General features: G+C 43.2%; 1 protein-coding gene across 1 annotated transcript; it reads left to right on the forward strand.

Annotated features, from left to right (window-relative positions):
* Positions 1–528: 528 nt before the first annotated feature.
* Positions 529–24644, forward strand: cnksr1 (connector enhancer of kinase suppressor of Ras 1). The gene is made up of 21 exons (XM_053433826.1): positions 529–744; positions 1974–2131; positions 4037–4239; positions 4614–4698; positions 12412–12453; positions 12548–12667; positions 14664–14723; positions 16046–16117; positions 16558–16686; positions 17655–17770; positions 18637–18773; positions 19356–19537; positions 19645–19678; positions 20726–20901; positions 21489–21562; positions 21855–21926; positions 22311–22381; positions 22522–22583; positions 22687–22777; positions 23091–23272; positions 23683–24644. Exons 1-21 carry the CDS (start codon positions 693–695, stop codon positions 24181–24183), a joined length of 2619 nt encoding a protein of 872 aa, XP_053289801.1. The 5' UTR covers positions 529–692; the 3' UTR covers positions 24184–24644.
* Positions 24645–25919: the final 1275 nt, after the last annotated feature.

Here is a 25919-nt window from a genome sequence, read left to right on the forward strand (position 1 = left end):
AACAATCATGACAATAACAACAACATCAATAATAATAATAATGATAATAATAATAATAATAATAATAACAGTAATAATAATATCTCCAGCCCACCCTCAAAGGATGAGTGGCATAGACTATGGATGGAGGGTTCAATATTGATAAGACAAACAACAATAAAAACAATGGTATCTTCATCAACTTCAGCAGCAGCACTACCGCCTCAAAAACAATAATCATAATAATAATAATAATAAATACAAATCATTATTGCACTGTTATAAACAATGTAATAAACTTCGTCCCCTCGCTAATGTTGCTCGTGATTGGAGGCTCCATTAAAACTCTGGGGGAAGTTGAGAACATGTTGAAGCTGCTTCTCTTCCTGCAGGTGAGCAGGGGGGTGTGTGTGTGGGGGGGAGGGGTCTTGATAGGTTATTTCATTGGCTGACAGCAGCAGCAGCAGCAGCGGTGGAGGTGGTGGTGGTTGTGGTGAAGGTTGGGGGGGGGGGGGGGGACTCTTACCTGTACCTGGGCGGAATAGGAGGAGGAGGAGGTGGAGGAAGAGGAGTGCCCGCAGACGCTGCTTTCGTCGTCGTCGCCGTCCGTCTCCAGCCCGGGATCCGGTTTTCCTCCTTGCTGCAGCCCGGAGAGGTAGAAGTCCGCCAGCAGGGCCGGGAGCTGGACCAGCGACTGCAGCAGGACTCCGAGCATGGAGCCGATCACGTCCTGGAGCGAGGAGAGAGTCAGCGAGTGGCTGCAAGGTGAACGACCATGTCTCAGTCCTTACCCGCTTACCTCCGTGTGTGTGTGTGTGTGTGTGTGTGTGTGTGTGTGTTGGGCTGTCACGCCTTGATCTCCTCTCAGGTACTTACTTTGGTCAGGTCAGAAATAGAAGCGTCTCCGCAAATCCTCCTGGAAGTGAGAGGTGGAGGTGGAATGAGGAAGTGGCCCGGAGCCGGAGCCACAGCACCTCGGATCACTGTCAACAACTGAGCGGTCACAAACTTTACATGTCCGCTCGTGTGTTGTACGGGGTTCAGTCACTGGCCTGGTGGATTCAGGTCTTATTTATCATGTACGTCATTTACAGAGAGTTGTAAAGTTCATGGGAAAACACTCTCACATTCTGCTTCACTGTGAAACACAGAGTATCTGTCCACAGAACATGTGACCTCATGCTACTGGTGCTCTACTTTAATACAACTTTATATATTTGAACTTAATCTGATTATTTCTGTGTTCTTTTTCATGTCAGCTTCCCTCTATTGATTATATGTGCAACACGTGTATTCAAAACCAACTGTAAAGTTTCTTCACAGATTAAGATTTCACATCAAAAACATTGGACCAGTGTAAAGGATCGGTGTGTGTTATGACTTATTGCACTATGTGGAATATCATTTCATAACAGACGATAGTCAAATTACCACTAACATTATAATGAATAGATAATAATGATTTAATTACATGTTTACAGTATATAAAACTGATTGGGATAATTTTATATCGACTAGGCTACTTTTATTTTTGTATTTTTCTGATAGAATTCTAAAAGGCACGGTGTCTATTACACAACAGAAAATATTTGTTGTGTAGAAATGCAATTTTCATTGTATTATGCAATACGTTTATTCAATTAAAACCATATAAGATTATAAAGGGATTATTTTACAATAAATGGGCTGCTTTTATTTTGATACACTACTTTACTTTGTAGTGTAGTAAATACTTCTACGACTTCTAGTTTTTTTTATGTAAAAACCGTTCTAAGTCAATGTATTAAGCTTTTTTGTAAAGTCGTTATACTTACTAGGTCATAACTTCAAAATACTTGATTCTGAAAACCAGCAGCCTGATGGATCTTGTGCGTCTGGTAGTCCACGCTCACTCTGCAAGTCTCTACCTGTTACATGTGTTATGTGTTTTTCTGGCTGTGTGTGTGTGTGTGTGTGTGAGGAGGTTAATACTTGTTCCCTACATGTGGTTAAAGGTCTGGATGCACCCCTGCATCAGTACCCGGTCTCGGAGTGGCACCTGTCAGGTCTGGATCTGCTCCAGTTGACTTCTCAGGAACTGGAAAAGTTGGGCGTCCGCAAGATCGGACACCAGGAGCTCATACTGGAGGCCGTGGAGAAGCTCTGCTCTCTGGTGAGCGAGGATGCTGAATCATGTGTGTGTGTGTGTGTGCGATACAAGCAGTGCTTTGGGTGTGTGAGGCTGCTTTTGTGGTGTGTGTTGTGGAGGTAAATGTGCAAGTAGAGCTGTGTTGTCTCGTGTTGTTGTGGTATCTCTGAAACCAGAGAGAAGGGAAGTGATTTTCCCACCACTGCTTTAGATGCTCTTGGACAAAACCAGTCCTGTCACACAGCAGCGGCTCTTCTTTCTAATTGCCCCACTTCTCCCTCTAGTTTATAATAAAAATCCCCCCTTGACAAGCACATATCATCGTAAACTTTGTTTTTCTAGCCGACTTCAAACTCCAAAGCAGATTTTGAATAACAAAGCTTCCACTTAATACTTTATATGCAAATTGCTTCGACATTTTGCAGTCAACTAAAGAAAACGTCCCGTTCTCTGTCGCCTAATTCATTTCCCTCCCTGTCCGGCTTCTAGAAGGAGTTTCAGGACACTTAAATAGCCGTGTTTGTGTGTGTGTGTGTTTCACTGGAAGGACTAATTGAGCCGGACAGCACCAGGCGAGGCTCCAGCTCCGGTGACGTAACCACAGCAGACTAAAGCTTAGGCTGCTTAAACTGCCTGTTGTCGAATTATTGAAATAACTGTAACACACTTTGAAATAATCATTGACAGCGTTAAATGTTCAACCCAGCGTCTGGTTGAGTGTGTAATACGTTTGTGGAAAAAGGTTTTCATGCAGTTAAAGCTTAACAAAAGTACACTTGTGCAATATTGTTTAAGGACAAAATAACAGAACCCATACACACCTCTGTGTGCGTGTGTGTGTGTGTCTGCTTCTCTTCCTCCCCCCCCTCGTTCTCGGAGCTGCATGAAGTACTAACACTGTGCTCATTCATAAAAAGCAGCCGTCAGACACTCACATGAAACAGCACAAACACACTCAAGTGCACGGTTACATAATTAACAACCGCAGCGTTTGAAAGACCATGAAAAATTCATGGCCACTTGTTGACGGGGGATTGTTCCGGCGGGTCGACGTGTGACATCAGAGCCCGACCGGTCCGAACCACTCGACCAGCGGTGAGGGGGTCACCACAACAACAACCTGCTCCTCCTCCAGTGGCCGTCACGTCCTCACATCACATGTGTGGCCAGAAAACTGTGATAACACACACACAGGAAATACACACGTTTAAAGTCCTTCAAAGTATTTCTGTTTCATTCAATCCCTTGCTACAGTTTGATTTGTTACCAGCAAGTATCAAGTTTGTGATGCTCTTTATTTATGTAGCACTGTGGGATTTATGGAAATGGATGAGTTGTGTTAGGACTCAGGGACAGCGTCTTCGTGGGCTGAGTAAAAAACAGGAAGAAATGGTCGACAGAGGACTGATGTCACCTAGCCACAGATCTGCAATCAAACACAACAAGAAAGTTTTAGTCCACTGTTTGTTCAGTTGAGTTGAGGCCTGATACTTTACATTAAAAAGTGTAAGCATCACACTTTTTCACATCACAATAAATTAACAAATCCTGGGAAAGTTTGGCCCCTAGAGAGATCCAGCTGTTGGAGCCACGTTGCTCTGTTATTTAAAGAAGCAGCCCCTGAATTGGTCTTCCCTCATTGATATAAATGGAAAAGTCAGAATATTACAACCTGAAAAAGATGATGGCATGATAGACTGTATCATGATGTATATATATCAGGATATAAATTACATCTATTGTGATGGATGACTACATTTCCCACAATAAGAGTCTAATAACAATGCATCTTAAAGGACTAGGCCTCTGCCTCCTGCGAAGTGAGGGACAGAAAGTCGGGTGGAAAAGAGATTGAGGGTATTTCCGGAAGAGAACTTCTCCTCTAACCAGTGGCATGTGTGTGTTCGCTGGTGTGCGCCCACTCTCCAGACGTACGGCATAGGTGGAGAGAACCTGCGAGGTCTCACGGAGAAGCTGCGCGCCGTCGCCCACACCCTCCAGATGGGCATCCAGAGCCGCTGGCGCCGCAACAGCTACGATGGACGGAGCGCCACCAAGCTGTCGGCCGGGGTTCTGCAGGTTGTTGTGGAGCTCATCACCTCCGCCAAAGGACTCTTCTTTCTGCTCAACAGGTTGGTGAAGTGGGGGGGGTTATCTAACCGTTACATGCACGGCACTCGAAATCCACTTTGACCCCGCAGCTATTTTGGACTCAGAAATGTTCTCTGCTGTGGTTTGTGTTGCTGTGGGTTTTAGGTAAAAAAAAGGATATTTACAGGTGAATTCTTTACTGTAAATAGGAATGTTGTGGTGTACGCACTGACTCATTGTTTACATGTTGTCCCCTGTAGCTAAAACCTGCCTTACACAATTCCATTCTGTTTGTCGTCCTTTGTTTTCTTGTGAGTCTCCCATATCCCTTGTTCGTCTTTTTTCCGTTTAAATTGCCTTTGTGTGTAATTAAATCCTCCAGACTAAATTGAAACGTAATCCTCCGTCTTTCCAGGTATCAGTTTATACAGCTAAGTGGAACCACCTCCACCAAGAACATATTCAGCTACTGCAGGGAGCTCGGAGAAATCGTCCACAAGGTCGGTCCCTTTACAGCTTTGACAGCAAATACTTAAGTGTTTTTGTCCGATCTGTGAGAGCGAGCGATGAAATACTCGCTCCCTGTGGCGAGGGGCAAATTGCAAGGTGGCTTCATGTGAGAGGTCAACTGCGGCGAACTTTGACCTGCGATTTTCACTTCACATTCACGTATGTGTGACCTTAAGCAGTTAAGCACCTATACAGCTCCTCTGTGCTTGTCTATAGGGCTGATAAGGCCAAACATTATATCAAGATAATCGATTTTGATTGAAATGTCACATTGTTTTTCTTCCTGAGTGACGGCGGGGGTTTAAACTCGACTTTATATGCAAAATATGACACTGAGATCATTTATGTGTTATAGATCCTCGCTGTGCTTTCCCAAGGCATTAGGAATATATTCATATATATTGGACTTCTGTTATATTGCTATTGATCTATTGCAATAATTATTGAAATGGTTTGTTTGCCCTGCCCTGTGTCTGTCCAGCTGATTTTTTTTTTTTTATCAGATGGAAGAACTGAATGCAAACTGAATTCCTGTGTGAAACTTTAGTACATTTTACTACACACGTGTTCACGTTTATCTGAAGAGGAACCAGACACGATTAAACCATCGTTCTGGTGTTATTGTCGTGCACACTAAATTTCCAAAGAGGAACTACAACCTCTGATTTCTTTTTAAGTCAAACCCCCTTGCTCTAAAATGCAGCAAGAAAAAACAGAAGCACAAACTCGCTCCCTGTTCTTCAGTTCAGCTTGAGCAACGCATTCTTTATCTTTACATTCCTGGCATATTTCAAGGCGGCTGCAGGTCGAAGATGCTTACGTCTGCAGGTCTGCCAGAGATGGGAGAGCTGGGATTTTGTTTTGGGGTTTCCACTTTGTGATACGAGGGAAGTGTGAATGAAAAGGAGGAGGAGGGAATATTCATAACTCGGTGTTTGTAAAGTGGGGTAGAAAGTTTTCTCGGGCAGCACAACAGACAGGCCTGGATCTGTTGTAGTGCCTAAGGGAAGGAGGAAGGGAGTGAGAGAGGGGAGGGAGAGAGGGGAGGTGGAGAGACAGAAGGAGGAGGAGGCTGAGAGAGGGATTGCACCGCCAATGTTAAATTACTTTTGACTCCTGGGGGAGTGTGCTTTATCCAACGCTCAGCAGAGAGCAACAGGCGGAGAGAGAGAGAGAGAGAGAGAGAGAGAGAGAGAGAGAGAGAGAGAGAGAGAGAGAGAGAGAGAGAGAGAGAGAGAGAGAGAGAGAGAGAGAGAGAGGCCGTCAGCTCTGGAACAACGGCATAGTGACATTACAGAGGAAGAGGATGACAGGAGCGAAGACGACCAAACAGAGATAGAGCTGCAGAGATAGGGTTTAATTAGACAGAGGCAGTAGTAGGTGGGGATCAAGGAGTTTATTTACAACACTACTACAGTCAGCTGTGGACGCCTGCCCAGCACGACAGGTACAGTTTCCTCCTCTTTGATTGGATCATTCTCCCACAACCTGAAGGTGTGGGAGAAGGACGCTCGTCTGTTTAAATTAGCTAAAACCAGCACTTTAAATTTTTTCGACTTGTGTACTTACATTATCCAAAATGTTTTCCGACAATGCTCAAGCCCTGAGGAAATCTCCACTTTTATTCCGGGTAACAAGTATTTAACTTGCATTATATCTACCTGACATGTGGTTTTGTTCAATGTCTGATATAACTTCCGCTGTATGACAGTTAGCAGTTTTTTCCTTCCATTGTTTGTATTGGTTGTAATGGAGCGAGATAATTCATTGCACTTTGCTCCATAATGGGAAGAACATGATTTGCACCCCAGGTGGATTTTCACGATACATAATGCATGTTTAAGTGTGTTTCCTGTTTTTTATTCAAATTTGAAAACAAATAATTCAGTTTTTTTTTGTTTTTTTTAATATTTTCTTTATAATGGTGTTCAATACCCTTCAGACCTCAGTTGAGAGATACTGCACATCTGAGAATAGAATAGTCGGAACCAGATTTTTCAGTTTCACAACACTATTCACCGGAGCTGCAACAAGCCTCCGGGACTTTCGTGTCTGTCTCGGTGTTTAATAACAGTCCCACTATTCTCATGGCCTTCAGGAAGGAAACAAGGATTTCAGAGGAAGATTTAGCCGGTTGACTCTAATGAGATGTTCTTTGGCTTTCGGAGGTGAATCAGATTTGGGCCCGTGAGGCTTTTGTTTTCAATCATTGAGTGTGAAGTGAGTGGTGTGTAAGTTAAAACCTTCACAGCTTTGTTTGTTTTGGCCCTCTCAGAGGTTGATCATCGTCTGGCTATTGTTTGCTCAATTCCTGTTTTTGAACTTGTGAGAGTGACTGTCAAGAACTAAGGAGTTTTATACTGGGAGCGTTTTGTCCACTGAGTTCAGGGGTCATGTAAATTCATTGTTGACCTGCTCACCTGCTGAAGTGACAACAAGCGACTCATTTTTCTGGTGGACTTCCCCTGTTCTCAAACTTCACCCATTGAATGTGTTCAAGTTTCGAATCACCATTGTGACAAATTCCATTCACTAAATCACTGGTAATGGATATAAGGTGTGCAACCAGGTTACCTGCTTGTGTTTGCTGGTGGTTTCTACCCACTACTGAACGTATTTCCATTACACTTGGAGGATGAATGAGTTCTGGGCCAGGAACCCATTACATTCTGTTACGGCTCCGGATCAGGGGACAGATCCAGGATTAACTAGATATGGCGTTTTTTGAACGCTTTCACCGATTCCCCCCGAAATAATTCATGTACCTGGATGAAAAAAAAATCTAGCTCATTTAGGGAACTGACATCTATGAGTGCGTGCAATTTGCAGTGGCTTGATTAGATTTAAGGGAACTGTTGAGCCTCGGCGGAGGAATGTGCTAGACTCTACAGAGGCATGCGTTTAAGTTAGTAATTAAAAAGCCTTGGCAGATGAGCTGAAAGGTCAGACAGGAGCAGGTGTTTTTGAAGAGACGAGAGAAAATGAAAAATCCTCAGACGTCATCTATCCAACCGTCATCATAGTAGATCAAGATACATTTATTTGTCCCAAACACATGCACAGACATACTCATGCAGGTAGGGAAATTTAATCTCTGCTTTTAACCTATCTGGTGCAGGACACACAGAGCAGTGAGCAGCCATGTACGGCACACGGGGAGCAGATGTTGGGGGAGTAAGGTGCCTTGCTCAGGGGCAATAGACAGGGTAGGGAGAATCCTCTTGGATTTTTGGACAGATCAATCCAGGTTCGTCTTTTTGTTGTTTCTCCGTGGAGTCGAACCAGAGACGAACCAGAAACCTTTTCTGCCCATTGTCCAAGTTTCTGCCACTAGTCCACCGCCTCTCCCTCTCTAGTATTCTCAACCTGCGGACGAATACTTTGTTTCACACACACTTCCATCTGGGTCACATTACATAAGCTTACATGTACCATACCATATCAATGACATCATCGGCATCGCAGCAAAGAAAAGCATTCGCACAGAATTACACACTCGCGTCATCAAGGCTAGTTTAAGTGAGCTCCCGGGTGTTTGAGGCCTGTGTCCCCCCCCCCCCCCCCCCCGTGACATGTGGCGGGCCGTCAGGAGGACCACGACCTCATCATGACGTTTTTTTTTGGCATTCTCAAAATTCACACCACATCCTTCACGTCAAAAGAAATAAGTCTCTTATTTCCAGTTAGGCTGTGTGTGTGTGTGTGTGTGTGTGTGTGTGTGTGTTTGTGTGTGTGTTTCTTCCCGCACCCTGGGGGCAACCAAGGTCAGCAGTCAGCTGGTGTTGTTGGGATCCCACACTGTGGTTGTCAGGTCTTCACAGTAGCACACGTTTAGTCGTCTTTGAACCCACCGAGCAGGGAGCAAAGTTCCGGAGAGAGAGAGACAGAGGGAAGGAGAGAAGTGTGATTGAACTGTGAACTTGGATCAGAGAGCCAAATGAATTTGCAAAGCATTCTGTGAAGGTATGTCATATTCATCGTAGATCTACAATAAAAGAAAACAGATAAAATATAACTTTTCTGTTGCAAAATATAACTTGCTTTCGACGCATGAATCTCCGGGTGACAATATAACCGAGAGCTGTTAATGTTTAACCTTCATCTTTGAGGACAACATGCTTCAGAGACACGTCTGTGACTGCTTCTTTTCATTCGGTGGCATTTGGGCCAGTTAGGTTTTTCCTTAACACTGAAGATATTATAATGGCCAACAACATGTGACAACCACCCAATCAACACGTCCGCTGAATTTGAGCTGCTATCAGATGACCTATTAAAAGTGCAAGACGGAGAAAATCATAAGACGCTTAAACACAGACTCTGTTAAAACAGGAAAAAGAAAAAGGGCTTAGAGGCGTCAAAACATGTGAGTGGTTTGAGGGGAATGATTTTTATTATGTGTGGGGCTGTAAAATGAAAAAAAGAGAGAGAGCACGAGAGAAATATGAGGCTGAAGAAAGACAACATGGCAGGAGATGGAGGAGGAGAAAATAAGAGTCTGATTTGGGCTGAAAGATGAGAAGCAGGTGTTAAAGAGATCTTACATGTCATGGTCCCAGTTTGTCTGCCAGTCTTTTTATAGCAAGTCTGTGACCTGGTGGAAAATCATGTACTGGTCAAGTCCAAGTATATGAACAAGCTGGGAAGACAGAACCCGACTATAAGGCTTTGATATGGAAGGCTTTGATATTGTGTATCGTGAAGAATGAGCTGCACAGAAGAAAAAGAAAAGAACTGGCTCTTTGTGCCTATAATCAGTGAACATGCATGCACAGTCATGTGTGTTGTTGTATCTTTCACTGTTAGTTTCAGCCTTTGTGTGTGTGTGCATGTGTGCGTCCATGCATTGCCACGTGCATTCTTGCGTCTCCTTTCTTTTGCAGGGAGCTACACCCACATAATAAGTTGCCTTTTGTCTCCTAGACGACTATGGAGGGAGCAGCTCTCAGGCACAAAGCGCCGCTGTTAAGTTAGATCACCGCCTGATCAAGCCACACAGCGTGCTTCACAACAACACAACATACACAACACAACACAACACAAGACCTTTCTTTAAATCAAAGATGCATGTTTCTTTGCAGTGCAGCCGAATGCAATGAAATGAATGTGTTTCTTCTCGGCTACACTGGAGGTCCCTGATGTGATTTGCATTAAATCATTTCTATGAAGGTGACTCGAGTCTTACCGCGGCTCTAACACAGAGTCAACAGTGTGATCGCGGCTTTAACCTGCAAACCACTGTAGTTGCACAATGAATAAAAGGTCGATCAGAGGTGATGTCTTCTTTTAATCACAATGAGTTTATTATTTTCAATTATTAGTGGCAGAGCTGCAGTTTGTCCTCACGCTTCCGCCCTGATATCTGATCCTCGGCCTGTTGCTCTGGTTTAGTGGAGGGAGAACTGAGAATCTCTACAGAATCCACGCTGATAGATGCAAGAGTTCCTCATAAGGGAAAACCTGAGGGGGTTTCCTCTGGAAGCAGAAGCAGTTGTTTTCCAGTGAACTATTTGAATTAATATCTTATGAGAGAAAAATGAATAGAACAGGGTATGCAAGTGGAGTGGGGACACACTGGAGGCTGTAAGGAGCTAAGCATGTCTCCTTATGTCTCCTTCCCTCTTGTCTCCTCTTCCCCTCTCCTCCTCACATGCCTCTGCGTCAGCAATGAGACACCATGACCTCTGCAAATGCATCATATGCTGTGGGCAGATACCTTGTAATTGTACGATATATGTTCAAACTGACATGTGGCGTCTTTTTTGTTAAAAGGATTTTATAATAGATGTGTGTTTAGCATTTGTTAGATAACCCGATCCCATGTGCATACATTAGTGTGTGTGAGCGTACAGAGACACAAGGTCGTCCCCACTGTTGAAGCCGTGAGAAGAGTCGACTCCTGTTTTCCCACCAAGCCCCCCCCCCCCCCTCATCAGTTTCAGTGCAGAAGTGTACCTGTCGCCCACTTTACCCACATGAAGGTGTCATTTCCTTTTCTGGCAGAGCTAGAGGAGAAGTGCAGTACAGGTTGTGGAGTTGTGCGGATGCTTCCTGTGACAGCGTTGTATGTCCAAGAAGCTACGTGCAAAATGCTGGAAAGAAATAAGTGTTAAGAGATGCAGAAGGCAGAAGTGATAGAAGATGGTGGGAGGTGGCAACAGGTTTAAATGTCAGCCTTTATTAGACGAACTGCCATTTAGAACGTGGATTTGGACAAGTCCTACGATTTTCATTAACTCTTGTTTCAGGATTTACCCACCACTGTCTCTGGTATTGGCTTAACAGAGGTTAAAATAACATTTATATTCTTATCTCAGTTGGATCGGGTTTATTATGTGAGTCAGTTGGCTGCTTGTTCCAGCCCTTTGCTTCAGACATGAAACTTTGACCTTTTCCACAGACATTCGTGGTCCTCATAGGATAGACCCCACTGATTTTTATTACATTTATACATTCGGTGACATTTACATGTACCCGAGTATTAGGTTAGCTGATGATTGTGGTGCAGCCGTCCATGTCCCTGGCAGGAAATGTAAGAACTTGGGTTGACATTGTCCAGTACTTCGGTTAAAACATCTGCAAAACTAAACTCAAACTCAGCCGCCCACCAGCGTATCAATCAGACTAGCTAACTTAGCATTACTTTAAATTTGCAGCCATCAGGTGCGCTAATAATAACTTCTCTTATCAAATTACACATAACTAGAAATTATATGTTTTTCATTAGACAGCAAACAAACACAGTAAGATAAACAGCAATATACTTTGTTGCTCCGGTGGGTATGGAGATAACGTGTTAATACAGAACTTTTTTTCTGCAGTACCTCCGGACAAACACCGCGGGACAATCTAGCAACACTTACAAAAACAAACACCGGTTGACGTGAGCAGCAGCAGCAGCAGCAGGAGTCATGGCAGAAACCTCTCGTAGTCGTCCCCCTCCCTCTGGCCTCATGTCACAGCCTTTAATTAGCCCAGAAATCCAACCGAGCTCACTGTTGATCCCCTGTTACATTTCACAGGGATTAGTTTCCCCTTGCGCTCCTCTCTGCAGCTCACACATCATCAGGGCAGTACGAGTTAGCTTATAGGCAAGTGATGTGAATATTACGTCCGATCAAAAAATCATTCTATTCTAAATCTTCTTCCACATCCCTCCAGCCCAGACGCCTCGTGTGGGAGTATTATCAACACACCTCTCCTCCCAGAAACCAGAGATTTTCTCTTTAGTTCCACCGTGCAAGTGTGACACTGACTTCTTACATGTCGGTCTTTGTGGTAGCTGCACACATGCACATATACTGTACATTGTGTGTGTGGGTGTGTGCGTGTGCATGCTGGTGGGGATTAGTGTGAGTCCCTGGATTAGTTGGACTTTGCTCATCGTTGGATGTGTCGTTCCTCTGCTGCGCTGCTAAGATCTTAGAATATTTGTAATGTTGTATGTATTTTATTCTTTTCTACACTTCTACACTTCTTTTATGACGCCTTTTAAATACCAATAGAGGCACTGGAAATGTGCCGTCTCTTGCCTGACACCAGCTCTCAGTTCCGGACTCACGCTGGGAAGAGGAAATAGGGCAGAGATTTGAGCCAGTTTGTCCTAATTCCACAAATCAATATCAGCGTTATTTACCGTAGGCTGCTTGTGTCGTGTTGGTGTTCTGCTCTGTGACACTCATGTGGTGTCACTCATCCAACAGGATTCCACCGTCTATGACAAGGAGAAGGACATCATCTCTGTAGTAAGTGTGATATTTATTTCTGTAGTTTCAAAATGTCCTTTTAATGTAGATGTAGAGAATGTAGAATAAATGTTTTTTGTGTTTCCATCACCAGTGCCGTCAGTTAGTGGAGGTGTGCGATGAGATCCTGAACTCCAGCGCCGAGACGCTTCTCACCCACACTACTCAGCTGGAGAGCGTCGACCTAGTGCCTGTGTCACCGGGTGATCAGCTGGTAAAACACGCTCTCCTGACATTTGGCTTTAAATGCACACAGATGTGTATTCTTTATAAATCCTAAAACTTTTTATGTACTGTACATGATGTTTTATTTTATACAGTCACTGTAATTCAAGCGTGTAAATCAAACTTTCTGAATTATATATCAGAGGCTCTTATTCAATTAACTATAAATGATAAGCATAAGAGTTGATTAATCCATTGATCAGAGAAGTAAATAGCTGGCAACTTTTTTGATCGTCAAATTATTATTTGTTTATTTTAAGTCTCTGTTTTCTGGACTGTCCTTTTTACAAAATCAGCAACACCTAAGACTTTATATCGGTTTGTCACATCTGTGCAGCATCTTTCCATCTCATTATTATTATCATCATTTCAAAAATGACTTACCCAGTGAACAGTGAACTCATTTTCTCCGTGTCTCCTTTTCTCTCGCTCTCTCTGTCACTTTCAGTATTCATTTTCCGCCTTCATCACTGCCTGGACGCTTTCATCACCGTTCGCTTCCACTCATCACTTCTCTCATCTGACTCAAGGTTCTCGCTGAACCCGTTTCTTTTCTTTTTGCTCTCACGTCTAGTGGTTGATAGACAACTCTTATTTCCCCGCTGGCTCTTCTTTTCCCTTAAGTACTTCTCCTTCAGCTGGTGCATTGTGTACTATCAGAACCTATCTTCTGTGCCTCTGCATCACATAGTGTTTTTGTTGTTTTTACAATGTCTGAAGAACCTTTTCGTTCAATGCATTTGTCTTGTTTCCTTCCTGTTTGAGTTCTCAGCTCATAGGAGAAAGAAACATCTCTACTTTATGAGTCCCATTCCCATTTTGAGCAACCTTCCAAATATCCATCAGTGTTTTATCTTGACAGAAAACCTGCATGTTTGTAGTCGCACTTCATCACCTCTGATGACGTAGACAGTAAAGAAGAGACGGGTTTAGCTTTTTGTTTCAGTGTCTCCATAATTCTTTTACATCCATTTTTTTTACATTGATCATCCTGAATTGACAACAGAGGAATTGATTGGACCACATCACCGATAATGAGGTCTGTCCTCCAAAAGTGGGAGTTAGCGGAACTAAAGACAGAAAGGGAAACGAGAGGCAGGAAGAATAATAATTGCACAAACACTAAATGTACAGAACATCACGTTCAAATCATAAATTGAACTGAACAAGCTAGTGTTTCTTCTTTTCTAACCCTATACTTGAAATTGAAATGTATACAAAAGAGGATGCAGAATACTTGTTGAGCTTAGTGAATGTGTGAAACGTTTCACAGAAATATCTGATTATAGGACTAAGAAAAAAGTTACAAACTTAGCTTCTGTCCTTGTAAATGCCTTAGTTTAAGCACATGAAGTGTATTATTACATTATGTAGTTGTGCAGTTCTCTCTGGGAATTGTGGTTCCCAAATCCTTAATACATTCTCATTAATAATCTGTTCATACACCAGTCATATGGCTTATATCTGATGACAGCAACGTTATAGTTACATTCATTCCAAGCCATTTAGTAAATGTATGAACACGACCTATAAATGCTAACGTGGGCTAACGTAACGTGTTACCATTGCCATTACATCGACCCTTGTAAGAAACTGTAGTTTAAATTTAGATTAAAAATGATATATTCTATGTTGTATTCTATGTGAGAATTTAGTCTCTGTTCTTTTAAATTGAAGGTTTGAATCTGCTCATGTATCTGTTGTCATGTGAAACGTATTGATCGTTTGGTCAGGCCTGATCGGGGTTGTGATTAGTTGGCTCACCCCACCCCCACGATGACTCAGAATAATCAATCAGAGCAGCATGATGGGTAATTACAGCGTGAACCATCAATGCATCTGGAGACAGACATCGACATTTCCACAGACAGAGCAGTGTACACGGTGATGAATCCCTTTGACTCAGTGAAGCAGTTTCTTGCTTTGTGCAGATGAATCAGCCCGAAGTGTCAATAACATCAAAACATGCTTTCTCTTTCTCTCAGGGGATTGAGATAACGTCCACCGGCTCCAGTAACCACTACGTGACCGGCACTGCTGTTGAGGTAAGACCCTCTCCTTGGTTTTTCCTTTCTTTCACCATTGGGCTCACAGACAACACAGAGTTAAACATCACTGACCACTCAGGGCTCTTAACCAACCCTCTGAGGAGCAGCGTGACTTAAACCCCCGCACCTCTTCAGCTGCAGAACAAACCCACCACTACAGTTTGTCTCCTCAGAAGAGGCTACAGCGGGTTACGGTGTTTCAGTTCTGTCTGATGTGTCAGAGAGAAGCAGATAACAGGTTTTATCTCTGTGGGTCAGGTGCGGCTCCAATTTCTGCAGGATATCACACTTCAACACTTGTTTGCGCACACTGCACTTATCTGGCCTCGGTCTCTCTGGTAATGTTTGCAGGTTTGCAAAGCGAAAATAAATGTTTAATGATAAGTTTTCCCTTTTCTCCGATTTTTTAAAGAACACGTGAACTCTCTTTTATCGTTTTTGGCAACAGTATTTCATTCGGTGGTTGTTTCTGAGTAGCAGTGTACAATGCTTTCTTTCTTTAATGAATTCTGCCCTGCACAGTTTCACTTGATCATTAAAGTATGAGCTCTGTACCAGGAAGAAATCCCATTGAAAGTACTTTTGTGTGACACGTTATTTTTAGCTGTTGGCTTAGCTCCATTTATTTTTACTGCCTTAAAATTAAGACCAATCAGTGCCATTGTGCTGCAAATACTTAGTATTTATAAACATCTACTAAGGACTTCTTGTTCCAAATGCTGCAGATAGCATGTGAACAATCAGTGCATGACACATCATGGCTAAATATTTGTATATGTGCATTAGTTGCATTGTCATCTTGGATTATTATATTTACAGAGAGACATAGAGGAATCTACAAAGGAATTATGACTTTACAAGTGGTGAATTACTTTCCCAGAAATGCATAAAGGCTTTTCTGGGGGAAATCAAAACCTTCATCCAGAAGTAGCACAGATGCACGACCTTCTGAGAGACATCTCTGAGATCAGGGGGCTTGTAAAATAAACTCGCGAGTTGTGGGAGGACGGATGAGTTATTTATCAGATAAAATAAGGAGGGCTTGTTACTTGGAGATGTTGTTTTTCCATGATGTCAGCATTAAAGCACCCTGGACTCTCCTGCTACTGCAGTTGCATCATCACAGTCGACTCCTGAAAGTGGACGTGACCATGAACACACACACACACACACCCACTATATGAATGTGGGCATGTTTACACTGCTTCACAATGATCATCTGATATGATTAAAAACACTTAATTCAACTATATGGGTAAAAGAACCTCATTTGAGTGTGTATCTTTTCTTATGTGTGTTGTGTCTTTCTCCTCGTGCAGCCTTTGAATGATGATGTGTACGTGAGGATCCTGGCTGGTGATGAGGTGATTCAAGTCAACAACCAGATAGTGGTGAGTCATACAGCGGTGAAGGAAGTACCCAAGCATTTCAAGTAAAAGTGCCACATTAACATTTCCACTTGAGTAAAAGTACAGGCTTTTAAATACACTTTAAAAACGTAAGAGTACTTGCAGTATGTAGCCTATTACCTAATGCAAAAGGACCAAGTCTCTGTAGTGTTTCTTCACCAGCAGTAGAAAGTATAGATATTTACTTGAATATGATGTGAAGTAAAATACATTCTTTAGTAAAAAGTCTAATCTACTTTACTACTGGAAGTACAGATACATAAAAAATGTACTCAAGTAAATTAAGGAAGTACCACCCACCACTACAGGCCTGTCTGTATGTTGCACCTTATATTTTAGCTTTGCAAAGTAAAACGTATTTCTGTCCTTTCCGAGTCTGTACCCTTCACACTGGAATATTCACCTGTGTGTCTCCGTGTCAGGTGGGCTGGAGCAGGGCGAACCTCGTGAAGAAGCTGCAGGAGAATCCCAGGGGAGTGACCCTGGTCCTGAAGAAGATCCCCGGCTCATTGCGACGCAAAGACCAGGTCCCACAAGTCACCGTCACACAGGTCAGGGATCTCTCAAAGCCTCAACTCCACTCACCTCAGATCTCAAGTGAGCATATAGCGTCAGCTCAGGAAGGTCACAAAGTCCAGCTCAGCCACAATCCGGTTCGCCTTCACCGCCATCCTAACCCCGGACAGAGCAGTGGAGAAGAACCATGCATATCCCCGCTGTGTACCAGTATACAGTATAACTCAAGATGGGGCCACACAGAGGCTGGAACAGCTTCAGGAGTGGAGGTGTGGAGCCTGTGGGCTGTTAAACCCAAACTGGAAACTTCCCAATCATCTGTGGAGCCATTACACACCAGAAGAAACCCCAGGCCAAGCGTTTTTATTCGTGCACACAATTTTTACCATCTATCACTCAGTTTATGATAACTACATCCGGGGGGGGGGGGGGGCGGGCGAAGCATCAAATCGTCCTTCAGAAGCTGGATCGTTGCAGAGCTTATGTCGAGGGAACCTGAACCTTCCATTTCCGTTTCACATCACTGGGGATCCGTTTCCATCAACACTCGCCGTCGTCGCTATGCAGACTGTTGTTTGTCTGCAGACCGTGCACTGAATTGCACACTGCGTCTGCACACACGCACACACAGACACACACACACTGAGCATTTCACACCCCCTTGTGACCAATACCATGTAAATCTCAGATGTAGCTGGTGGCGGAGGGTGTGAGAGATGTGAATCAGCTGTGTGTCTTTCTTCCTTACTGCCCTCACAAGATACCCTGTGTGTGTGTGTGTGTGTGTGTGCGTGTGTGTGTGTGTGTGTGTATGTGTGTGTGTGTTGTTGACTCACATCCTGAGCCCTTGAGTGCGCGGATGGAGACCTGGGGAGAAGGCACCATTACGTTCCACATGACACCCGCCTCCCTAACCCTCCATTAACTCACGAGGACACACACATACACACAGAGTTTGAGTTTGCAAACTAACGTACCAGGTTCTCTGTTGACTTCTTCTCAGAAAGAGGAAGAGGAGGAAGACGAGAGGTCAGGGGAGGACGAGGAAGGGGAGGAGGTGAATCCAAGGCACTCCATATTTGAGAGGGTCGCAGCCTCTGTCAGGTCCCTGTCTTTTAGGTGAGAGCTAAAATTTCTCTAATAAGCAGCTTGTAAGTGTGCGGGCAATGGTGGATTTCTATAACAATATTTCCTCTATAGCAAGAGATTACAGTATCGTATTATAGAATTATTTACAGCGATTAAAGATGAATAAGAACGATACATTTTCCAATACTTAATGAAGAAACCCTGAGTTTGTCATCACAAATATGTTCTGTATTGACGATGAAAATTAACCTTTTAAAATTTCACAAAGAGAAACTGTCAAAAGATGATTTATGATCCGCAGCAGCACCCAACTTTTCCTTGTACCAAATCTATTAAGAAGCATGATCACCTGTCTGTTTGCAGACTGAGCAGCTTAGACATAAGTGAAGTTCAATAATTTACCAAAGATTGCCTCGATAAACCTGAACCTCCCACGAACCCTTTTGACCCAGTTAATCCACCAGGAACCGGTAGGTTTGCAATGAGGTCATGACGCGAATGCCATAAATGCCGCTCTCCACACCCAACACCCACGTCTGACTGGAAATGAGACAAAAGGAAGAGACGGGGAGAAAGGTGGATAGATGAGGGGGGGTTGTGGGAGAGATGGAAGAAAAGTTTAAACACTTGGTGGTGGAGAGACGGTGAGAGCTGATGGAGAGCAGGCGTGCAAATGGAGGGAGTGGGCGGGGACGGTGCATTAAGGTTGTAAATAATCCTGATGCACTTCAGCTCGAGTGGAAGAAAGACTGCTGGGTACATGGAGTCATGTACCCAGCAGGTACATGACTCCGATTATCGAATGATAATCCAGGTTGTTATTGCTGTTTACATCACTGTTGAACTGTCGACCTCATGTTCCACTTCACTCATGGTCCCTTTGCTGTCCGTCACAGGAAGGCCATTCAAGGGCCGGAGGTGCAGCAGCCGCCTATGGGACAGGAGGAATCAGAGTTGTCGTTTGATAAAGAGGTGGAAGGGAGTGTGACACTCACTTCCAGTCAGAGGGGGCTGTCACCGCTGTCGGCCTCAGGTAAGACATGTACGACAGAGGAAACCCAGGCTTTTTAGGAGAGGGTTTTCTGTCCTCAAAAGACCTCAGGATGTTTTAAAGAGTAAATCAAAATGTAGCCGATCTATTAGAAAAATGCTATAATAAGAAACTGTCCCCCTCAAGTTTTCAGACATGAACTTTGGAAAGTTTAGCTCGAACTTGGCCTTTTCACACATACAGCAGGAGGTTGTGCGGGTCAGGCGAGGGGGCAGAAGCTGGGTGGAGCAAGCAGGAGGCAGGACGTGACGTATAGATTCTGCTGTTTTCATTTACAGCACATAAACACAAGCGTTGGTTCTCATCACCAAAAGCTCTTGAATCTCTTCGTCTTTCCACGTCGTCATCTTTGCAGACGTCTTTGTTGATTCTCAGATTTTTGCTTTCATCCAGTTTGGCATCTGCAACTTGTTCAAAACGTCTTAAAAACGTTTTAGCAGGAGACTGGCAGGAAAAGCAGACACAGCGTGGATTGAAGAAGAGTGTTTGACATTGACTGATTCAGCTGACAAATTCAGTCCTGAATACTCATGTGTTATAATGTTTCAACCCATGTTTTCTTAGGGGACTTTGAGGGTCTGGGCAGTTCACGGCTCTCACCAAGACTCAGAAGAGACCAGTCCCGGTCGCCGTCGCCCAGAAGTCCTTCGCCCCTGCAGCTCGGGTCGTTCAGAAATTCTTCGCCTAACTTAGCCAATCAGGACACAGCGAGCATCACTTCCTGTCCTGAGATGGTGGGCCGCACGGTGAGAGGAAAACCAAGATATTTTTAGCTTTCAACAACCACATCAGACAATGGAGTTTGTATTAAACTTCATTTGAGACACTGATTGAACTCTGATTCTCTTTTCAGGGGAGTAAAGAGAGCAAGAAGAGCTCGACAAAAGGTACAGTGATTTCTTTTTTTATTAAACATAAAACATTAAGCCAAAATTCCGGTTAGAGTCTAGAACAACTCGAAACAAAGAGGAGAACAAACTGAGATGAACTTCAGAGCCCAAATAAGGAAAAATACAACTTTAGGATAAACAGATCCGTCTGCATGACCTCAGTATTTTACTATTATGTGCCAACAAATAAAATGAATTTACTATTCATTTAATGATGTGCTCATCAATGCATACAGATCCAGGTCCATTATATGCTACACTAACACCAATGCTAAGGCAATGCATTTGTGTACTTTTTTATAGTTGAAAAGTGGAAAAGAGGAAAAATACAATCATGCAGGCAGACCATAGACTGTGTAAACAGATGAAGAATGCGTCTCCACTTGCACCCACTATCCAGAAATGAAGCCAAAATATCCAGGAAATGAGCACCGCCATCTTACACATTTGGAGCCGGACTCTTTCATATTAACCCAGATTTTATAGCATCAAATAAGTGGAAAAATAAGCGTGAAAAACATGAAAGAAACCAACTATCGAAAAAAAATATTTGTGCAAAGTTCAGGTAGTAAAACAAAGGTATTTTATCAGACAAAGGGTCTTACAGAAAACAAGGTTCCCTGAACTAGGATAGAGGAGAGAAAATGAAACTGAAAAGACATCGTAAACACCAGGAACAAGATGACACTGGAAACGTGATGACGAGTGAAAGACGAACAGACACAAGGGATGATTGAACACAGGTGAAACACGTGAGGAACAAGTACAGACAATCACAGGGGCGTGGAACAAAGATAGGAAGTTAAGTAACCGACCGACAAGGAGCATCATTTCAAAATAAAACAGGAAGTGGCGAACTCGGAGGGGTGAAAAATCAAAAGAAAATAAAGCTCGAGCAAGTCATTCAAAATTCTATAAAATAAATTCCAGACAAATCCGGAAAATTAGCATTTTGAAAGAAACAGATTAATCTAATAAAACCAACAACCTACCTTGTTACACCCCCCACTCAGGGACAGCCATCATCATTGTGTGTCATTTCAGGAATGACGACGGCGCTCAGTCGGCGCCGCGTGTCCTGCCGCGAGCTGGACCGACCCGACTGCGACGGCTGGCTGTGGAAGAAGAGGAAGGAGAGCAGCGTCTTCCTCGCCCACAAGTGGCATCGCTTCTGGTTCGTCCTCACAGGGCCTACGCTCTACTGGTACACCAGTCAACAGGTGGGCGTCTGGAAGTGAAATAAACCGAATGAGGTGGTGGCCTTGAAACCCACATTGAAGTGTTTTAATATGTTCCTCGAAGCATTTGGCTTATTTCATTTGGAGTTGAGTGGTGTTAAAGGTTGAGAATTAATTCATTATACGCTTATCAATTCCAAAGACACAGGGTTTTGAGGATTAGTTTCTGAAATAATATTTTCTATTACACGGAGAATTAGAGCCTTGTTGAAGGGGACAAAAAGTGGGACTTTCGATAATTATGTTCGGAGAATGAAGTCAGAATATTAAGAGAATAAAGTTATTATTGAGTATAAGGTTGTATATGAGATTAAAAGTTATAATATTATGATAGTAACGGAAAAAAATTAATTCAGGAGATGAGCAGCAAGGAGAAGGCCTCCTGATTTCTCATTTGATTGCAGGCAGGAGGTATATTTTTGGACGGCCCTCTTCTAAAAGGACATGCATCCTGAAATTGTGACTCATAATATCACAACTTTTTTCTCTAAATCTCTATTTGTGATACTCAAATGTACAAATGCAATGTAAACTAAATATTTGTTACCTGTGTTTTTCTAAATCCACAGGATGAGAAGGCAGAGGGCATGGTCAATATCTCCAGCTACAACATAGAGAGCGCCGGAGAGCACAAGAGAAAATAGTAAGGATGAGCACAGTGAATATGAACATGCTTTTTAATATTTGATCAAGGAATATCCAGGGTTTTGTTGTTCATAGATTTGATGAAAAGATACGGTGCTGAAAGGAGAAACAGGAAACCTTATTGCCCCTTGTGAACATTGGAAGATCATTTTTGTTCATTAAAAAACTAAACAGTTGTTTAGCAAAGTGAATCTTGTGTATCTTTGTTGAACCCCTCTGCTTCTGTGTTTGTGTGTCTACATGTGCATGTTTTGTGTGTTGTGTTAATTCCCCTGCTCTGCCTCCACCAGCGTGTTCAAAGTGTGCCACCCGAGGTTTCACAACTTCTTCTTCGCTGCCGACAACGTCAGCGACATGAGCAAGTGAGTTCAGCCTTTGTCTTCCTCTCTTTTTTCTTCTTCTCTCTCTCTGTTTCCAGGCTCAGTGGTAATTCAAGTTTTACCCAAAACAAATTAAATGCATCTTAAGCAAATAGTCGGTAGAAAAATGCCTCTGCACAACACTGAGGCTCTGGATTGTGTTGTTGTCCGGCTGCACCAGTTCCAAAAACATGTAGTGGTGAGTTAGTTTTACACAGTGAAGATGTTACAGTAAATTACTCTCTAACAGATGTAGGACTGCACTGCCCCCTGGAGGTGACTTTTCAGAACTCCCTGTTTGTGCTGTTTTCAAATCACTTCTGTTGAAACTTAAATATTTATTGGAAAGATTTGAATCATGAGATGTTTGTTGACTTTATTTTCCAGGTGGATCAACTGTCTGATTACATCCAAACAGATTCACAAGAAGCTCAGCAAAGGCCCTGATAGTGAAGAGGGTAGGTTGACGTTTTCCCTTAACTTTCACTTTTTTCACTTAAAAAACAATATTGTAGTCCTGTTAGAAGTTTTACTGCTTGAAAGAGTCAAGCAGTAAACACAGGATGAAGTATAATGACTGGTTTTGATCCTTGGACAGAATGTTACAGTGAGACTGAATCAGAGAGCGAGACATCTCCTTCACCCCGCAGAAGAAACAAGGTCAGTTTAACACACACACATACACACACACACACACACACACACACACACACTCCATTCAGTGTCTCATTCACGTCCTGATGAGTTTCGCTCTGTGCCTCAGAAGGTGCAGTCCAACACTCTGCCTCGCCCCAAGGGGAAGACGACCAAGCTGCCATTAGCAAGTTCCACAACAGGGGGCAGCAAAGGAGCAGGTTGGTACTTTGTGGCCACTCTCCTGCTTTATCATCTTTGCCTCCAATGAGTGATTTCTTTAATCTGTGAAGACTGAGTCCTGCTGATGGATGTTTTAATCATTTCATTTTCGACGTGTTGTTTTCCTAACTCTACCCCCGCGGATATTCTCTCCAATCAGCCGTCCGCAAATAGATGGTTCATAACAGCTCCGTGCGTGTGATGTGTTCAGCCAAATCCAACTGCCCCCTTGTTCCCTATCTAATTCCCACTGTTTTTTTTTTCCTGTCACTTTGGTGTCTCGCTCGCCTGGGTCTCCGTCCTCGTGAGAAGGCGTCCCAGAGGATGAGATGGGCAAGATGATAAACAACATAAAGGAGGGAGGAGTTTCTCTGATTGGCCACGAGCAGCCGCTAACGCACGACCACTTCAGGAAGTCGTTCATTCGACGCAACAAGAACCCCGTCATTAATGAGAAGGCTCACACGCTGCGGGCCCTGCAGAGCACTCTGAAGGTGAGGGAGAGAGTCGATCGGCACATGGTTCGGGCGAACAATGAACTTACAGAGGACAACTGTTGTTGTGACATCGAACATGGCACACCGGGGGGGGGGGGGGGGGGGGGGGGACACAGAAAGGCAAAGTCCTCTACTGACAACGGGGGTCAGGTTTACCCTCATTTAAAAAAACGTTTATCTAGTTTTAATCTAGTATTTCAATCATTTTATAATTAATAATAATTATTATTAATACAAGAGATAAACATGTAGATATAGAAGTTGTAGAAGAAGATGTAGCGTGTTTGAAATTTGAATTGAGGAAATAAGAATTATACAAGGTTATTGTTCTCAATCATTGAAAATCAGTCTAACAATTCATGTTTGAGTGCGTGCGTGTTCTCCTGATGCTCCTGTTTGCTCTGCAGGCCAAAGAGGCGGAGCTGCAGCAGATCAACAAGGTCCTGGAGGACTCCGGCCTCACGGCCTCAAAGTACCGTCAGTGGAAGCATCAAAACGAAGCAATAGTCCAAGAAATCGAGAAACTGACCACGCTGGGGTCGTCCAAAAGTGGGGTCGACGCGGGGGGGCAGCACGTGCCCGCCGAGGAGGTTGCCTTGGATACCGTTGCCATGGAAACGGCCGCCACGGAAATGCCCTCCGTAGAGACGGTCGACACGGAGACGGTCGACACGGAGACGGTCGACGCGGAGACGAAGAGCGCGTACAGACTGAGCCTGAGTGAAGGAGAGCAGCTGGTGGACGCAGAGGCGTCTGACGTCCTCCTGGAGATCCCACCGGACTCTCCCAGCACGGACACCAGTTCAGTGTTAGAACTCTCCCTGGGGTCGCTGCAGGATTCCATTAACCAGCAGCTGACCGAGTTGATGGACAGCGGAGAGGCCGCAGAGAACTATTTCTACATTTAAGCGCGAGCTGCCGCAAATCACGCCGCTGCAGAGTTGCTCTATTTAAAGAAAATCAAGCTGCTCTGTCGTGCAACAGGGCGAGAGGTGGACCCCACCGTGTGTCTGCTGACCTTCACCTGAAATGATTTGTTCAATCTGCCACGAAATCAAGTTTATCAGTGAGATGCATCAGTGCACGCTTCTTATAAGAAACTAATTTAACTTTGTACTTGCTCAAAACCAATATGACGAGTTTACAGCAGAGAGATGGACAATATTTGCCAAGTGATGTTCTGAGTTCAGTATATTGTTCATCATTGTTCTTATGATAAAAACAATCTCAAGTAGAACTTTTCTTAGAATTCAATGATAGTTTGTAAAATAAATCATGCCTCTTTGTACCAATGTGACATGTAAATACACTTTTACTATTGATGCTGTATGTATTTGTTTATTACCTTAATAAAGGTGTAGATCTGAAATATTTTGCAGAGAAAAAATAACTTCAGAAACACATTTGCTGTCCTTGTTGTGCGTCTGCCTTGTGTGTACGTGTGTATGTATGAACCATAAAGCAGAGCTGTGTGAGTGTGTTACTCGTTTCCTGAGTCTGCCATGAATGTGGCAAGTCTCCTCAAGGTCATGTGACCCCCGCTCCTCATCACTGTAACCTTCATCAGTTCTTAGCAAATTATATTTTTTACTGTGTCTGTATGTATATCAACAGATAAATGTCATGTGTATATGTTCATATCCTCTGTGCATGAATTTCAGCCAATCAAGACATTTCTTCCGATGCTCTGTGCATGATCTTTCTCTGTAGGTGTTAAAGGTCGTGTCTCTGAATAAATGTGTAAGTCGTTCCATTATAGACCACAACTGTAAACCCATCTCCAGGGTGAATATATCATATTTAAATTAAATTCATTTATAGATATAATAATTTCATAGACTGCCAGCCTGTCCAGGGTGCGTCGGTCAATCAATGAGACTTCTGTACAGCAGTTTTCTTTTTGCTTTACAGAATAAAAACAATAACAACTATTCCCCTCCACCCATCCACACAGAATCAGTCAATTTCAAGGTATTGAGGGGAACTCTGATGGCCCTCTAAAAAAAGGTTATTCTAAAAGATATGAGGAAAAGATCAAATTACATAAAACCAGAGATAGAAGAAAAGGTGTTAAACTAAAAACAATTCCAATAAAGTAAACAAGTAAGTAAATAATTACGTAAGAAAACAGTTTGAATAGAATAAAATGCTGTATCTGCAAAAAAGTCTAAGATTTATCGATGAATTAAATAAATTTAGATGCTTTAGATACAAAGTCAGTTTGAGTGACTGAATTTTCCAAGCTAAGTTTATTTCAGTGCAAAATTCGACTTGAGCTCACTGAGCTCACATTAATGAACAGTTTAAAGAATGAAACTGTTCATTAATTCTGTCTTCAGGTCGTCATCCGTTCACATCATGTAACTCAGAGATCTTTCAGCAGTGGCCTTGTCTGCTGCGTTGTTCTCTTTGCCTCTCAGCTTTGTGTGGACACAATGAATGAGAGTGTAACAGCCTCAGCCTCATTATGTGTAAGTGAAGCACAGAGGGACACATAGAGAGCTGGTATGGTTTGTAATCCACACATGCACAAGCGGGAGAACACATTCATGATGTATAGGATGAATTGTAATTATATGTGTGTTAACATACTCAGTCGTTATTAATGTATTTTTGTAGATACAGAGATGCTATTTTTCTATAT

This window comes from Pleuronectes platessa, chromosome 11, assembly GCF_947347685.1.
Source record: "Pleuronectes platessa chromosome 11, fPlePla1.1, whole genome shotgun sequence".
Taxonomy (NCBI): Eukaryota; Metazoa; Chordata; class Actinopteri; order Pleuronectiformes; family Pleuronectidae; genus Pleuronectes; species Pleuronectes platessa.